The sequence below is a fragment of the Gopherus flavomarginatus genome, chromosome 6 (assembly GCF_025201925.1).
Source record: "Gopherus flavomarginatus isolate rGopFla2 chromosome 6, rGopFla2.mat.asm, whole genome shotgun sequence".
Classification (NCBI taxonomy): domain Eukaryota; kingdom Metazoa; phylum Chordata; order Testudines; family Testudinidae; genus Gopherus; species Gopherus flavomarginatus.
The window spans coordinates 116204490-116222655 of NC_066622.1; the positions used below are offsets into that span (position 1 = coordinate 116204490).

Genomic DNA, 18166 nt, shown 5'->3' on the forward strand with positions numbered 1-18166 from the left:
CCAAAGGCAAATGGCTGCTGCCAAAATCCAAAGGCACTTCCAGTTTGCAGACCTCACTGAAAAAAAGACTGGCGTACCTCTACAAATAATAGTTGCTGTCACCATCATACCGCAGATGCTAAGTGTCTCCCCTGCTGGAGACCACAGACAGGTGCTGGAAACCTCAGGGTTGATACTATAAAAGGCTGCAGTTAGATCTAAAAGAATCAGCATGAGAATTTGACCTCTTTCCATTTCTAAGGGATAATCAACCAATGAAATTAGTGAGGTTGTGCACCACACCCAAGTCAACAGCCAGATTCAAAGGGGGTAATCTGAGTACTCCAGATGTCACCAGAGTTGTCCTCCCACAAACTGCTGAATAATCTTCCCCCAAAAGGGGAAATTAGAGACAGATGATATTTATTATTTGTATCAAGGTAATGCCTGAGAGCACCAGTCACAGAGGAGACACAGAATAAAGACATGCCCTAAAGAGCTTACATGCTAATTACAAACTGTTAAATTTCCTTCAATAGGTTTTAGAACAATGCCAAGTAATCAATAGTTGGTAAAGTCGCCAGTGTCAAGAGATGTCAATGTTAAGCATGAGCTTAATAACTCCTCACTTGAGGGATATGGCAACTTCCCCTTCAGTGCCTCAGGAGCTCCAGTGATATCATCGTTTGTTAAAAGTCGGCTTCAGTTTGTCTTGTTAAAGAGTACTCAACTCTTTGTGGGGGAGACGGCAGTAACCTTGGTAAGGACATGGACATAGAAAAGGGTTTTCGGGGAACTGAGTGTATTGTTATTTTGATTTTAAAAAAATATCTAAAATAGGTAAAGGATTAAAAAAAATTAATTTTTATTCTATTGGAATGAGGAAAGACACTAAAAAAACACCCAAAACCCCAAACTAAAAACTGGCAAAAGTGAAAGTTTAAAACAAAAAAGAAACAGACTTTAACAACCCCTGAAAAAGGACAGGGGTTTGAAGAAATAAAATATCCAGGCAAAGGCAAATGATTTTTTTTTTTTTAAATGAACTGGGCAGAAATTAAAGGGGAAGCAAATAAATGAAATGGAAAATGTCTGAGGACAAAAATACCTTTTAAATGCATCACATTCATTAAGTTGTACGCTAGCAATGTAAGAGTGTGATCTTATCACTGTTCTCCTTGTTCTCCCAACTCCTTCTCCTTCCGGTTTGTTAAACTCACTTGTGTGCCTTAAAATTAGACTTCATGCAGGGACCACATTTTACTATATGTCTTGACAACATATAGCACAATGGGATTCTGATCCTGACTGGGACCTCTGGGTGCTATTGCAATATACATTGTTTTTAAATTTCACTGCAGTTGTACTTTCCCAGTCACAAGACTAAATGAAGTTAAGGTGCAAGTGTGTATTCAAATGTTTTATTCCTCACATCGACACATATCTTCTCACCACTAGGGGAGCAAGGCTTGGGCTAATAGTTTGTATTGTTTACTAACTAATCCAGGAAGAAACAAGAGTTTTGGTTTTGTTTTGTTTTAAAAAGTACTGTCCAGTCCCTTGGAACAGAACATTGCCATGATAACCATCAAACCAGAAGAAAGGGCAGATGGAGAATGTTATACAGATCATAAATAATAGGAATGATTACAAAATTTTAAAAAAGCAGAGAAGAAATAAGTCTTACCTGCAATGCACAGTAATTGGATGGTTTCCTGTCTGCTGCTGCTGCTTTTGGACAGCTGCAATGAGGTCAATCATTCCTTTTCCTTCAGCAGGAATTCCAATTTCAGGCCATCCATGAAAATGAAATTGTCGGACAAGTCTGCTCTGCTTCTCCTGATAATTCAGAAGTGTGGCAGGAACAGATTTAATATAGTTGTCAGTTTAAAATGCAAGGACTTTTTTTTTTTTTTTTTAAACACTTTTAACATTTCTTATACAAAAATTTGTAACATGATGATATAGGGGCCATTTTCAACCTGGTGCATGACAAATTAATCGTGCAGCTCAGGTAGTTCTCTCTCTTAATGCCCTGTGTGGTACACTGAAAATTGACCCTATAATTTCCCCTTTGATTTCCACAACTGTTTCATCTAGCTAGTTCTAAGGGCATATTATAGAGACTATTAATTTCAAATATGAAAATCAATGGCTTAGGGTTTTCATCACTTTCAAGGCTGTATCCAAAATGTCAGTGAAAACGTCAAGCTCACAAACTGAGGACCTTTTTGTAGTCTAAACCCTTTTATTCAGTTTTGTCCAACTTTATTTGTTATCTGACAAATTAACCACCTTTGCCTCTAGAGATGTTGATTATTTAAGCATTCTTACAGAAAGGGCATAGGTGGGTATTTATTTCATTACAGTTTTCTATTATGACTTCTCATCATTGCATGATTATTCCAAATATAATTACTGAGACAGGTCTGACGGAGTGCAACAAGGGTGCACAAGAAGGGAGAGCACGCAAAGTGCTGTCACAACTGCACATTCATAGATCTTGGTGTGAAAGAAGCAAGGTAATGCAGGAAAAATACAGGGCAGTCAAAAACTGATAGTTCTGTAGAATTTTATAACCTCTTTGACATGATTTGAACAATACACAGAGAATTATTATTCCATTACTCTAGAAATCACTATGAGAAGAATGAGTTCAGTATCTGTTGACTAAAATTTAGGGCTACATTGTGCTTGGCTCCTGTTTGGATAGACTGTGTTGGCACATATGGAGAAGTTGGAAAGAGCTTCTTGCCTCTTTGAGGCAGAGGCCAAACTCCATTGTTGTGCTTATGTTCCCCTGGGCACAAGGGCAATTCCTGGCTAACCAACAAGCCACCTTAAAAGATGGCTTAGAACTGGCCAGGCTTGGAAAAATGTGACCTCTGCACCCTCTTAGACCTTAACTACACTGAGATTATAAATATATTTTTTTAACATTTCCCACTGTTGCACTATTACTGGTATTGCTCCATTGCTGGTAACAATGGTGGGAGTTCAAATCATCCAACCTTCCTCAAAAGCAAATGTAGATGACTTATAGGTAAAAACAGCAACTCCTTGTCTATACTAGAATTTCCAAGGTTGCCACCACAGCTAGGTAGCAGTGCACCAGAGGGACATTTTGAAAAAAAGCTCAGTGCAGGCAAACCCGTCCTATTTGGCACACTGTTTTGTGCTATGAAGACTAGACCACTTAATCATATTTGTGCAAATGGTTTGTCCTGTCCTCCTTCTCAACTGTGTGTGCAGTAGGATATTCTAGAATGCACGGGCTCAAATGTTGCTGCTGCTGCTGCTGCTTTGTGTGTTTGTTCTCTGGGTTCCCTACCCTCTGCACAGGCATTATAGGATACTCATCCAGATGTACCCAGATTGCACTGACATTAACACTATTAGGCAGGATGGTAGGTGGGGATGCAGAGCATGATAGTGATGGTGAAAGAGCTGCTGTGTGAACACAAACTGAATTATGTTATTTGTGCTTCTAATGGTTTACAATATCACAGTCAGAAGTAAAAGCATGCCAGGAATGAATGTCTGTGTAGCAGGATACCTATAACAATCCCTTACTATACTTCATAAACTCATTGCTTTAGCTTAGTTCCTTCTGTCTCATGCATGTGTGCGCACACATAAACTAGTCATAGTCAGATTCTAAACTTTTACTGCAGGAAAACTAAGAGTTTTCAAAAAAACAATGATGCAGTCATTTGCCAAACAAATTATGACGTTTATAGTGATATTTATAACACTGTGATTTCCTAGGTCTTGAACCAAGGCCTGGGAGTCCCCAGACAGCCACTCAATGTCTGCTGAAATCTGGTGGGCTGAGAAACTGGTAGGACAATAGCCTCAGCCCAGGCACTATCCATGGGGACCCTGACTGGAGGATCACCCTTCTCCGCTGATTAGTCCAACTCAGGGCTTGTCTACATCAGAAAGTTGCAGCGCTGGTGAGGGAGTTACAGCGCTGCAACTTAGGAGGTGTACACATCTGCAGGGCACCACCAGCGCTGCAACTCCCTGTTTGCAGCGCTGGCCGTACTCCCGTTTTGTCTCGGGTGTAGAGGATCCAGCGCTGGTGATCCAGCGCTGGTAATCAAATATAGACACTTACCAGCGCTTTTCTTGACCTCCGTGGAATAAGCAGGTATCCCAGCATACCTGAGGAAGCCTCTGGTAATCAAGCTGGTCTCCTTCCCCGGTTTGCTCTCGCGTTCCCCGAACCCCGAGCAAGCAGGTCTCCTTCCCTGAGGTTTGCTGGGTGGTTCCGGGAACGCGAGAGCAAACCGGGAAAGGAGACCAGCTTCGCCGCGGTTTGCTCTCGCGTTCCCCGAACCCCGAGCAAGCAGGTCTCCTTCCCTGAGGTTTGCTGGGTGGTTCCGGGAACGCGAGAGCAAACCGGGAAAGGAGACCAGCTTCGCCGCGGTTTGCTCTCGCGTTCCCCGAACCCCGAGCAAGCAGGTCTCCTTCCCTGAGGTTTGCTGGGTGGTTCGGGGAACGCGAGAGCAAACCGGGAAAGGAGACCAGCTTCGCCGCGGTTTGCTCTCGCGTTTCCCGGAACCACCCTGCAAACCGCAGGGAAGGAGACCTGCTTGTTCGGGGAACGCGAGAGCAAACCGCGGCGAAGCTGGTATCCTTTCCCGGGTTTGCTCTCGCGTTCCCCGAACCACCCAGCAAACCGCAGGGAAGGAGACCTGCTTGTTCGGGGGTTCGGGGAACGAGAGAGCAAACCGGGAAAGGAGACCAGCTTCACCGCGGTTTGCTCTCGCGTTCCCCGAACCTCCCTTGAAGCCGCCCAACAGCGCTGCAGTGTGGCCACATCTAACACCACTTGCAGCGCTGGTTGCTGTAAGTGTGGCCACTCTGCAGCGCTGGCCCTATACAGCTGTACTAATACAGCTGTAACAACCAGCGCTGCAAAATTTTAGATGTAGACATGGCCTATGCTATTTAAGCCAGAAGCAGGCACAGGAAGAATGTCTGAGCAACAAGGTGATTTCCTGTTGTAGCTGCATAGGACCCTGCTTGTGCCTGTCTCTTGCACCAACCCTGTTCCTGATCCCTACTCTGCTTCTGGCTCCTGTCTCATCCCGTCTTTGCTCCTGTTCCCACCATACTCCTGCGCTGTGCTTGATCCTGGGGAGGGAAAGCTCAGTGATTTGAGCACTGGCCTGCTAAATCCAGGCTTGTGAGTTCAATCCTTGAGGGGGCCACTTAGGGATCTGGGGAAAAAAAATCAGTACTTGTCCTGCTAGTGAAAGCAGGGGGCTGGACCTTTTAGGGTCCCTTCCAGTTCTATGAGATAGGCATATCTCCATATATTATCCTGGCCTCTCCTCCAGTTCCTGTCCTTATGCCTTGCCTCCAATAATCAGTTAGCAGTCATGACTCTGACCCAGCCTTCAACTTCTGACTCTGGTTTGACCTTTGGCTCAGGCATTTGATCTCTGACCCTCATCATCAGTTCCTGGTTCTGACTCTGGCTTGAGCCCCAGCTCTGGTAACTAGCAGTTGACTCTCGTGCTGACCGTTGGCTTGTTCCCCAATCTGGATTCCTGGTCTGACTACTAGGCCAAACCCGCCTACATCCTGGTCCATAACAACCAAACAAGGTTCAAGAATGGCCCTGAGAGTATCACTCATTCGACTACAGGATCCTACTTGTCTGGAAACAGTTGATGGTGGGCAGAGGTATTTGTGTTATAAAGAGATTTCATTATAATTTAATACATTTGGGCAAATTTTCAGCAACATGCATGTGCATTTATTTTACTACAACTCCCAACAACTATAAAAAGAACTGCATTTTTGTTTAGCACAAAATGAAACCACTAGATTAAAAAAGGGAATGCTGAATTGGCCAGAATTTCCATTTGATTAATGTAATATGACTCCTTAAACAAACTGTTTTATATAAGTATTTTCTCTTAATTAATAAAAGGCTAGCTGACAGTTAGCTGATATAAAACACACCTTATTTCTCACAAAACCTATGTAATGTATTGTCTAGGCTTACCACCCAGACACAAATGCACAAGTTCATAAATCTATCATGGTTATAAATAATTAAAAGTGTAGGAAACACTATACTTTCAAGACAATACCTGATTGAATGTGATTATGAAGTCCCTTACGCTTATGGCATCCAAAAGACTGTCATTCTTTATCTCTATATTTATCTCTCCATGAGTTACAGAGCCCTCTGATGGCCAGTACTGAAAACATTTTTCCTGTAAAATTGAAACAGAATAGTAAATGTTCCTTGCAACATTCTTCTGCTAAGCTCTAAGCTGTTGTGCACATCTTAGAAGGTCATGATCAGCTTTTTAAACTTGTTCTACAGAAGTTCTGCAGTTAAACGCCTAATCAGTGTCTAGCCTAGACCAGCTATTTCATAAACTCCTTGCACTATTTAAGACAGTAGTAGTAAGTTAATTAGCACTTCAGGCTGTTAGAAAACAAGCCAATATCCAAAATATAGGTGATAACTATGCTGGATTTGGGACAAAGGAAAAGTAAAACAATTATTAGTGATGCTAATGTATGAAAACACGTGGAAGTAAAAATGGGGGATTAATTCCCTCCCCCCAAAACTAAAGACAAACAAACCTGAGACTAAGTCCAAAAACCAACTCTTCAGATCAGTCATGCCATTATGTGAGATACTATACAAAGGTTGCTTGTGCAACCATAATTCATCCCCCTTGTGCACATTATCCCTTACTATTTTTTTCCATGGGACCTTTGCCTCGTTCAATGCACAAGATGGATAGTGCTCAGGCAATAAAAGTTCTTCTTCGAGTGATTGCTCATATCCATTCCAGTTAGGTGTGCGCGCCGCGCGTGCACGTTCGTCGGAAACTTTTTACCCTAGCAACTCCAGTGGGCCGGCAGGTCGCCCCCTAGAGTGGCGCCGCCATGGCGCTCGATATATACCCCTGCCGGCCCACCTGCTCCTCAGTTCCTTCTTACCGCCGTGTCGGTCGTTGGAACTGTGGAGTGCGGCATTGCTGTCCTCCACGTCCCTAGCTCTCCTTGTTACTACCGTTATTACTACAGTTGTTAGTTAGTCGTTAAGTATAGTTAGTTAATTAGTTGTAGTGTAAATAGTATTTGTATATAGTTGTTCGCCGGTCTGGGCTGTAGCCCTTCCCGGCACCCGGCACCGGGCTCATGCCTGGTTCGCCGGGCTTTAAGCAATGTGCGGCCTGTAAAAAGCCTATGCCAACCAGCGACCCTCACGACGCGTGTCTAAAGTGCCTGGGGGAATCGCACAGGTCGGACAAGTGCCGCATTTGCAAGGCTTTTAAGCCCAGAACAAAGAAGGAGAGAGACCAGCGACTCAGGACTCTCCTAATGGAAGCGGCACTTGACCCAGCAGCTTCGCAGGCCGTGATCTCGACGCCGGCACCGGATCGCACCGGCACCGGAAAGACTCCCCGGCACCGACCTTCCCCGGCACCGGGTGCAGAAGCGAGACCATCAACGTCTGCTACTCCAGCCAGGCAGACTCGAATGGAGCGCCCGGCATCGACATCGGCCGCGGCACTACCGGCACCGTCGACTCCGGGCCCGGTGGGTCCGTCGAGTCCGGTACTGCCAAGCTCCCCCATAAGATCTGGGGTTGAGCTATTGGTCCCATCCACTCCGGAGACCTTCGCCTCGGCACGGGACCTTATCACCCTGACTGAGTCGACTCAGCCGCCACCCCCGGTACCTCCGGTGCGGGTAGCATCTAGGGGCAAGCCCATGATGACGGCACCGTCTCGGGACTCACGCTCGCGATCGAGGTCCCAACGCCACGGTCGCTCGAGATCCCGCCGCTGCTCGCAGTCCCGGCACCGCTCCCCTCGGTGGTACCGGTCGCACTCGCGGCACCGATCGACCTCCAGACGGTCACGGTCTGACTCCAGCCGTCGATACCGGCACCGTGACTCTAGGAGCCAGTCTCGCCGTCATTCACCGCGCCGGTCGACCTCCCGGCACCGAGCTGGTGGCAGGTCCCGGTCCCGGTCGACCTCCCGGCACCACGTCGGTGGCAGGTCCCGGTCCCGATCGCGGCACCGAAGCGGCGGCCGGTACCGGTCCAGATCCCGGCACCGAGACAGAACCCGGTCCCGATCCCAGCGCCGCTATGACTCCCGGTACCGATCCCCGGCACCGAGAAGATCTTCGGTGCCGAACCGCGCACTCTTATCAGCCGCGGTCGGCCCCGCCACGGCCTTCTAGACAGCCGTCGGTGTCATCTCAAGCGGACAGTGTATATGCGCTGGGCACCGACAGACAGGCGGCATTATTCCAGGACCCTCCGCAACAGGACCAGGGTCCGCAGCAGTGGGGGTTTTGGACACCCTGGGCGTACCATCAAGCCCAGGGCCCCCAACAGCTTCCTGCTAGGCCTGCAACGGCGGAGCACAGGGTGCCAGAGGCTTCGTTGTCTCACCCCCCTCCCTCCCCTGATGGAGAGGAAGGATCGAAGCAGCAAGACCCTGGTCTTGCTCCTGAGACAGAGGCAAGGGTTGAGGGGGACCCCCCACTGGACACTTTCTTGCCAGGGGTCTCCTCATCCTCCTCCCCCGACGAAGCGGTGGCTGGCACTTCCTCCAGTAGCCCTCCTCCGCTAGATCTCAGGGCACACCAAGACCTCCTTAGACGAGTAGCACAGAATCTGAGCTTGCAAGCCGAGGAGGTCTCTGAGATCGAGGACCCCATCGTCACCATCCTCTCATCCGATGCTCCCACCAGGGTCGCCCTACCCTTCATTAGGACGATCCAGGCCAACGCCAATACAATCTGGCAGTCACTGGCCTCCATGCCCCCTACGGCGAGGGGCGTCGAGAGGAAGTACATGGCCCCCTCCAAGGGCTACGAGTACCTCCACGTTCACCCGACACCGTGTTCCCTGGTGGTGCAGTCGGTGAACGAGAGGGAGCGCCACGGACAGGAAGCCCCAGCCCCCAAATCCAAGGAGGCCAGGCGTATGGACCTCCTCGGCCGCAAGGTCTATTCGGCTGGGGCCCTTCAGCTCAGGGTTTCAAATCAGCAAGCCCTTCTTAGCAGATATGCTTTTAACTCATGGGTGGCAGCGGACAAATTCAAAGAGCTGCTGCCACAGGAGGCCCGTCAAGAATTTGCGGCCATTCTGAACGAGGGCAAGAAGGTTGCACGAACCTCGTTGCAGGCCTCTTTGGACGCTGCAGACTCGGCTGCCCGCACCCTCGCCTCGGGGGTAACGATGCGCCGCATCTCCTGGCTTCAGGTCTCTGGCCTTCCACCGGAGCTCCAATACACCATCCAGGACCTCCCGTTCGAAGGCCAGGGCCTGTTTTCAGAAAAGAAAGACCCCAGACTCAAAAGTCTTAAAGACAATCGGGTCATTATGCGCTCCCTCGGGATGCACACGCCAGGAACGCTGCGCAGACCCTTCTGGCCACAGCAGCAACAGCAGCGTAGGCCATACCCCCAGTTCCGCCAACGGCAGGACCTTAATAGGCGCCGCGGCAGGAATGGAAGGCGTAGACATTCGGGGAATCAAGGGGGGCAGAATCAAAGCTCCTCTAAGCCCCCGCCTGGGCCCAAGCCTTCGTTTTGAAGGTGCGCCCGAGGGCGCAGTAACTGTTTCCCCCACGGATCCTTCCCCCCCGTTTTCCAACCGCCTTTCGTTTTTCCTCCCGGCGTGGACCCAAATAACATCGGACCGCTGGGTCTTACGCACGGTGCAGACGGGATACCGCCTGCAGTTTATATCATTTCCTCCTTCCCGCCCCCCTTCCTCGTCCCTCTTCAGGGACCCCTCTCACGAGCAATTCCTTCGGCAGGAGGTACAGACGCTCCTCAACAAAGGAGCTATAGAGGCGGTTCCGGAAAACGAGAAAGGCAAGGGGTTTTATTCCCACTACTTTCTGATCCCCAAGGCCAAGGGAGGCCTCAGGCCTATCCTCGACCTGCGAGAGCTCAACAAGTACCTAGTGAAGTTGAAGTTCCGCATGGTATCCCTGGGGACCATTATCCCATCCCTGGATCCGGGAGACTGGTACGCCGCCCTCGACATGCAGGACGCTTATTTTCACATTGCCATTTGGCCACACCACAGACGTTTCCTTCGATTCGTGGTGGGCCGCCTTCACTACCAATTTGCAGTCCTCCCATTTGGCCTTTCTACGGCTCCGAGGGTATTCACAAAATGCATGGCCGTCGTTCTGGCACATCTTCGGCGCAGTCGTATCCACGTGTTCCCTTACCTAGATGATTGGTTAATTCGGGGCACGTCGGAGCTACAGGTTTGCAGCCACGTCCGCAGGATCACCGGCCTGTTTGCTACCTTGGGCCTCATGATCAACGTAGACAAGTCCACCCTGCTCCCCACGCAGAGGGTGGAGTTCATCGGGGCCGTCCTGGACTCCACTGTGGCCAGGGCTCTTCTGCCGTTACCAAGGTTCCAGGCGTTGTCGGCGATCGTTCAGCGATTGCGGGCAGCCCCCTTAACATCAATACGGACATGTCTAACCCTGTTAGGCCACATGGCAGCATGCACATTTGTGACCGGTTACGCTCGGCTCCGCATGAGGCCCCTCCAGTCGTGGCTCATCGCACATTACCGGCCGGCAAGGCAACCACTAGACATGCTGATCACAATTCCCCAGGGGGTGTTGGATTCTCTCAGCTGGTGGCTAGACCAGTCCGTAGTGTGTGCGGGGCTCCCGTTCCACCCACCCCAGCCCTCGGTGTCCCTAACGACGGATGCCTCAGATCTTGGCTGGGGGGCCCACCTGGGATCCCTGAGAACACAAGGCCTGTGGTCCCCGCAGGAGGTGAAGCTGCACATCAACATGCGGGAGTTGAGAGCGGTCCGCCTTGCTTGTCAAAAGTTCTGTCACCAGCTTCGGGGTCGTTGTGTCGCGGTGTTTACCGACAACACGACGACCATGTACTATATCAACAAGCAGGGTGGCACCAGATCCTCTCCTCTATGTCACGAGGTGATGCAACTCTGGGACTTTTGCGTAGCCCACTCCATTCACCTCACGGCTTCCTTTCTCCCCGGAGTATGGAACACGCTGGCGGACCGCCTGAGCAGATCCTTCCTTTCACACGAGTGGTCCCTTCGCCTGGACGTCGCCCTCTCGATCTTCCAGAGGTGGGGTTATCCCCGTGTGGACCTCTTCGCGTCCGGAGGGAACAGGAAATGCCAGGCGTTCTGCTCTTTTCAGGGCAGGGAACCCGGGTCTATAGCGGATGCCTTCCTTATTCCGTGGACGACCCACTTGTACTACGCATTTCCCCCGTTCCCGCTGGTCCACAGGGTCCTTCTGAAGGTGCGCAGGGACAGGGCCCGCGTGATCATGATAGCCCCGGCGTGGCCCAGGCAACATTGGTACCCCATGTTGCTGGACCTGGCCATAGCCGACCCAGTTCCCCTGCCCCTTCACCCGGACCTGATCACCCAGGAACACGGGACTCTCTGTCACCCGGACCTGCAGTCGCTGCACCTAGCGGCGTGGTTCCTGCGTGGCTGACCAGTTCTGAACTGCGCTGCTCCACCCCGGTACGGGAGGTACTCTTGGGCAGCAGGAAGCCTTCCACTAGAGCGACATACTCGGCCAAGTGGAAGCGTTTCTCCTGTTGGTGCGTGGAGAAAGGTCTCCGCCCGATGGAAGTTTCGGTGGCCAATATTTTAGACTATATTTGGTCCCTCAAACAACAGGGCCTGGCGATATCGTCCTTGCGGGTCCACCTGGCGGCTATCTCCACCTTTCACCCGGGTGGGGATGGCCGCTCCGTTTTTTCTCACCCGACGGTGACTAGATTCCTGAAGGGGCTGGAACGTTTGTACCCTAACGTCCGACTCCCTGCTCCAACCTGGGATCTTAACCTGGTGTTGTCTCGGCTCATGGGGCCCCCCTTCGAGCCGTTAGCTACTTGCTCCCTACTCTATCTCTCTTGGAAGACTGCCTTTCTAGTAGCTATCACCTCAGCTAGACGGGTGTCGGAACTCCGGGCTCTCACGGTAGACCCCCCGTATACAGTCTTCCATAAAGATAAGGTGCAGCTGAGGCCACACCCTGCCTTTCTCCCCAAGGTGGTCTCAGCCTTCCACATCAACCAAGAGGTATTCCTCCTGGTTTTTTTCCTGAAACCTCACTCTTCAGGCAGGGAGCAACAGCTCCACTCGCTTGATGTCCGTAGGGCTCTCGCGTTCTATGTGGAGAGGACCAGACCGTTCCGCAAATCCCCCCAGCTTTTCGTGGCAGTAGCGGACCGCATGAAGGGGCTTCCCATTTCTTCGCAGAGGTTATCCTCGTGGGTAACGTCCTGTATCAGGACCTGCTATGACTTGGCCCACGTCCCTACGGGCCGTGTGACTGCGCATTCTACCAGGGCGCAGGCGTCGTCGCTGGCTTTCCTCGCCCGTGTGCCCATCCAGGAAATCTGTCGGGCAGCGACCTGGTCATCGGTCCACACCTTTGCTTCCCACTACGCCCTGGTCCAGCAGTCAAGAGAGGATGCGGCCTTCAGATCTGCAGTGCTCCATGCTGCTACTTCTCACTCCGACCCCACCGCCTAGGTATGGCTTGGGATTCACCTAACTGGAATGGATGTGAGCAATCACTCGAAGAAGAAAAGACGGTTACTCATCTTTGTAACTGTTGTTCTTCGAGATGTGTTGCTCACATCCATTCCACACCCGCCCTCCTTCCCCACTGTCGGAGTAGCCGGCAAGAAGGAACTGAGGAGCGGGTGGGCCGGCAGGGGTATATATCGAGCGCAATGGCGGCGCCACTCTAGGGGGCGACCTGCCGGCCCACTGGAGTTGCTAGGGTAAAAAGTTTCCGACGAACGTGCACGCGCGGCGCGCACACCTAACTGGAATGGATGTGAGGAACACATCTCGAAGAACAACAGTTACAAAGGTGAGTAACCGTCTTTTATTCAGTTTTTCTTTTTATCCTTATCATTCAGTGTGACCTCTTGCCTTATTTACTGCATGCTACCCAAACCCAAAACCGAATACATAATTATTCATTTCTTCTGTCTTCTCTAGGGCACTCATCACCACAATATCTGAGTGGCTCACTAATATTAATGAATTTTATACCACATCTCCCTTGTGAGATAACAAAACATTATTTGCCTCATTTTACAGATGGAGAAAACTGAGACAAAAAAACCTTGCCAGTGGCACACAGAGCTAGGATGCAGAACTTTCTGGCTCCCAGCCCTGTACAGATTCCTCCAGACCACACTGCCTTATTACAAGAAATTTTGAACATCCACATCAGGCATATACTTCATGTGCAGTTGTAAGTGTTCCATGCTTTTGCAAAACAGGCCCAGGTATGTCAAGTTCGACAACCAGAAAACGAACACACGACTAGTAGCCACCTGCCAAAATTGTGGTTTAAAATACTTGCTCAGCATTGCATTGGAAAACTATGGCAGAGGCAGGGATAGCAGTGAGTTCTCCTCTGTGGCAGTCACCTGCCTTAACTATAAGAGCATCCTTTTTCTTCCTGCAGTCTCCTGCCTTGTTTGCTACACACCTTCCAATTTTGTACAGCAAACAAGGTAGAGATCCTACAAACAGCCTCATTCACTACATAACCCTGATTCATCCCCTGAGCACTGTTGACCTGAAACAGGCAGGAGTCCATTTGAAACTACATGGTTTTACTATATGATCATGTAATTAAATGCATATGTACAAGAGGACCAAATTAAAAGCTTGCACAGACAATTGTAATTCTTGCATTTCCTAATTTTGTTCTTGACTTTGCAAACTAAATAACATTCTTTTAATTTTTTGTATGTAATTTCCTAGGCTTTTTTAAAAAGTAAAAAGGTAAAACCAAATTTTATTATGTACTACTGTAAAAAAAGGCCCCATCATGCACCATCCGCAGGGTTTGAACCCTGAACCTTCAGTACTGCAGCACAGCTTGTACTACAGGACTCACTTCATTAGCTGATCAAAAGAAAAGAGTGTTATCCTAGAGGGGGAAGAGCCACTAGAGCAAGGGCTCAGGGTTACTAGGTGGAATCTGGCTCAGTTCTTGTCTCCCTCAATGAGGTGGGGGGAGCTGCTGTTCACATGGTCTCCAACAGGGTTGGGTGGCTAAGCCTTTGGGTCCATTTACTGGTGGGATGGGGGGAGGATTTGTCAGGGAAGCCTGGCCCAACTTTCCCCACAATCCACTACAGTTGTATGGCAGCAGCCAGAATGTTTACTTCTGGAGTTCCTATTATAGTGTCTATCTTGACTTTAGTAAGGCTTTTGATACTATCTCGCATGACCCTCTCAACAAACTAGGGAAATACAACCTAGATGGAGCTACTATAATGTGGATGCATAACTGGTTGGAAAACCATTCCTAGAAAGTAGTTATCAGTGGTTCACAGTCAAGCTGGAAGGGCATAACGAGTGGGGTCCCACAGGGATCAGTTCTGGGTCTGGTTCTGATCTATATCTTCATCAACGATTTAGATAATGGCATAGAGAGTACACTTACAAAGTTTGCGGATAATATCAAGCTAGGAAGAGTTGCAAGTGGCTTTGGATTAAAATTGAAAATTATCTGGACAAACTGGGGAAATGGTCTGAAGTAAATAGTCTGAAATTCAGTAATGCAGTGTACTCCACTTAAGAAGGAACAGTCCGTTGCATACATACAAAATGGGAAATGACTGCCCAGGAAAGAGTACTGCAGAAAAGGATCTGAGGGTTATAGTGGATCACAACCTAAATATGAGTTCACAGTGTAACAATGTTACAAAAAAAGCAAACATCACTCTGGGATATATTAGCAGGAGTGTTGTAAGCAAGACATGAGAATTCTTTCGCTCAACTCCATGCTGATTAGACCTCAACTGGAGTATTGTGTCCAGTTCTGAGTGCCACATTTCAGGAAAGATGTGGACAATTGAAGAAAGTCCAGAAAAGAGCAACAAAAATGATTAAAGGTCTAGGAAAAAATGACCTATCAGGGAAGATTGAAAAAACTGGGTTTGTTTAGTCTGGAGAAGAGAAGACAGAGGAGATATGGTAACAGTTTTCAAGCACATAAAAGGTTGTCACAAGGAGGAGGGAGAAAAATTGTTCTCCTAGACCTTTAAGGATAGGACAAGAAGCAATGGACTTAAATTGCAGCAAGGGTGGTTTAGGTTGAACATTAGATAAAACTTCCTGCCAGGGTAGTCAAGCACTGGAATAAATTGCCTAGGGAGGTTGTGAAATCTCTATCACTGGAGATTTTTAAGAGCAAGTTAGACAAACACCTGTCACCGATGGTCTAGATAATACTTAGTCCTGCCATGAGTGCAGGAGACTGGACTAAAGGACTTCTCTAGGTCCTTTCCAGACCTACAATTCTGTGATTCTATGACGGTTTTGAATGTTGCTGAAATTTTGCTGACAATTCAAGCAACAGAAGTAGCAATGTTCCAAAGCATATATATCTCAGCTAGACCTGAGTGGACTTTCATGAGACAAAGAAAAGGCACTTCTGTAGCCCAAGGTCTTCCCCCCTGCCATATATTAAATACCTGCTGCAAACAGTAGAAGAGTTAGCACTTCTCTAAAAAAGGCAGCCAGAATATTTTATAAGGAAGTGTTATGCAACCTAAATATAAAGGTGTGATGAAGTAGGGAATTTTCTTAAAGTTTTGTATGACTATTTCGTGTGCCTCAGTTTCCCCTATGTGCTGCATGTTTAATCAGGTGGGGAAGAGTGTTTATTGTTGCAGATGAGCAAGTGTGACACTGCCTAACAGCCTGGACCCCTGACAATAGCCTGGACACTTTGGAACTTAGCAACTGGTGATCCAAAGGCTCTCCTCAACTTGGAAGCCAGCTGGTTTTGGCCAGTGGGAGAACAAAGGGCTGAAGAGAGCGAGCTCAGGTGATCTGTTTGCCCAGGAAAGAAGACAAAGGAGGGGCTTCTGGGAAGGTGATATAGTGTGGTCAGGAGAAAGGAGGATCAATTCTGGACTGGGGACAAAGAGAGGTCTGAGCCGACTTGGACTGGGGACAGACCCAGTTGGACAATGCTGTAATTTTCTATTCTTGAGGCTATCACAGAATAACCAGGGACATACAGAGCCAAGAAAGAGCACTGGACTGGTGATTCCATGGCATAGGATCACTACCAGCACTACATATAATAACAACAATAGCTTGTGCAATTCATTTTCGTGAATTTTTAGTCCCCTGAATAAGACATTATATTACACTTGATGTCTACGAATGTAGCTGTAAGTTAAATGGACAAAATCTAGTGTGCACAAGCCCTTTGCTTGTAGGATGGTGAGCCCAGTGGGGCAAAGGGCACAGAATAATCAATGCAGGGAGATTCAAGGCAGGAAAGGAAAAAGGATGTATTAACAGAAAGAACTTGGACCTTATAATTACAAACTTTGCACAACTGAATTATACCTGCTCCCTTTCTTGAACTTCTGTAAGCATAACAATTGTGTGACATTTCCACTCCCACACCATTCGCCAGAAGTCTTCCACTGTATGAGGAAGTGGTCCTTGGGTTGCAATGAAATAATCCTTCTGGCGATAGCCCTTCACAGAAAGATAGAAGATAACTCATCACTGATACAGTTTTGAATACAGCAACTTTTCTTTTTCATATTTTAAATTCTTACCCACTCATCAGTATCTCCTAGTTATCTAGAAATACTGCATCAACATTTATTCTGAAGCCGGAGTAACATTTATTAATACTTATGGCCAGATTCTGTCACCTTCACTCATGTTAGTACTCCACAACTAGTCACACTGATTTCAGTGGGGCTACTTTCAGAGTAAGATAGTATTTCACCATGAGTAAATGTGACAGAATTAAGCCCTAAATCACTGGTTTTCAAACGTTTGTACTGGTGACCCCTTTCATGCAGCAAGCCTCTGAGCGTGACCTCCTCCCTTATAAATTAAAAATGGAGGAGTTTAATTTAATGGGAGATTGGGGTTGTCAGCCCCACGGAACTGACAGCTCGCTACCCCCATGTAACCACCTTGTGACCCCCTGAGGGTTCCTGCCCTAAATACTTTGCTTTTCTAAAGATAATATAAAAACAATTTTAGTTAAACTGTATGCAACAAAATAAACCATTCTGTCAGCAAGAGAATTATATGCTATTTTGTCAAACAGAAACTCTCTGCATGGGCAAATATAGATTAAATGGTACACAGAAACACATGTTCCAGTTTTCTTGTTGGAGCTTTCTATATGCAATACATTGTTTAGTTTGGTTGTAAAAAATTGTTTTCACAGCTGAAAAGCACTCAGGTTAAAACAGTCTTGGAGAAAAAACCTTAGAAGACCTAGAAATTGCTTTGTTATACATATTTGCATATTATTAGCTGTATTTTAAGTAGTGATGACAGAACTCTATTATGGTACTTTATGTTCATTTCATTTTAAGCTGATCTTGTACAGTTATAGCCAAAATCTCAAAGGTGCTTCAAAACAGCTCCAAATTTGTGCCTGTGATCTCACACAATCGTTATCGCCAGCAAAAACCCAAATTAAGGTATTATTAAAATTAATAATCACACATTTGATATAAATAAATAGACATTTTAGTTACTTTCTTCATGATCCCTGGAAAGTGGGAAACCTTAGAATCCATTTTTAAATATGAGTGAAAAAATATAAAAAGATCTTAAAATATGTTAAAATTACACAACTTTGAAAAACTATGCTTAAAATAGTTTAAACTAATACTGCATAAGCATTATGACAAAAACATTCTGAAATCATTAAATGGCTTTTTGCCATGGCAAGTTAACATTGCGAGCACTGCAGAATGACTTACCAGATTTGTAGTAACATCTGGAAAGCAATATCTTAAGACAGGCGGTTAGTACCCCCGGGTAGGATAACGTTTTTACCTCACTGTACATACTACTCATGACGAAATTGGAAGCTAACTATATATGAACTATATTAAAATGTATAAGGAAATAAAAGCTCCCTTCAATTCTAAGACCACACTCACCTCTCCCCTCCTCTGCCCCCTCCTCCAAAAGACCCTACTGCTTTCTTAATAAATGCTCATTTGCTTTTATTTCAGAAAAAGAACATCTGTGTTTGAAAAAGAAAGTAGAGGAAGCAAATTTAAATTAGGAATGTGATCAGCTACCTAAGTCGGCATTACACAGCCCCACCAGTTAGTT

The 18166-nt window shown here is 47.5% G+C and overlaps 1 protein-coding gene across 7 annotated transcripts in view; it reads right to left on the minus strand.

Moving 5' to 3' along the window:
• The window catches only part of PTPRE (protein tyrosine phosphatase receptor type E), a 181654-nt gene that overhangs the window by 16138 nt on the left and 147350 nt on the right, over positions 1-18166 (minus strand). For all 7 annotated transcript variants that reach the window (XM_050959414.1, XM_050959415.1, XM_050959416.1 and 4 more), the window contains 3 exons: positions 16415-16549; positions 6090-6215; positions 1667-1818 (listed from right to left, as the gene is read on the minus strand). In XM_050959414.1, the coding sequence (XP_050815371.1) occupies positions 1667-1818; positions 6090-6215; positions 16415-16549 (413 nt within the window). The remainder of the gene's footprint in view (positions 1-1666; positions 1819-6089; positions 6216-16414; positions 16550-18166) is intronic.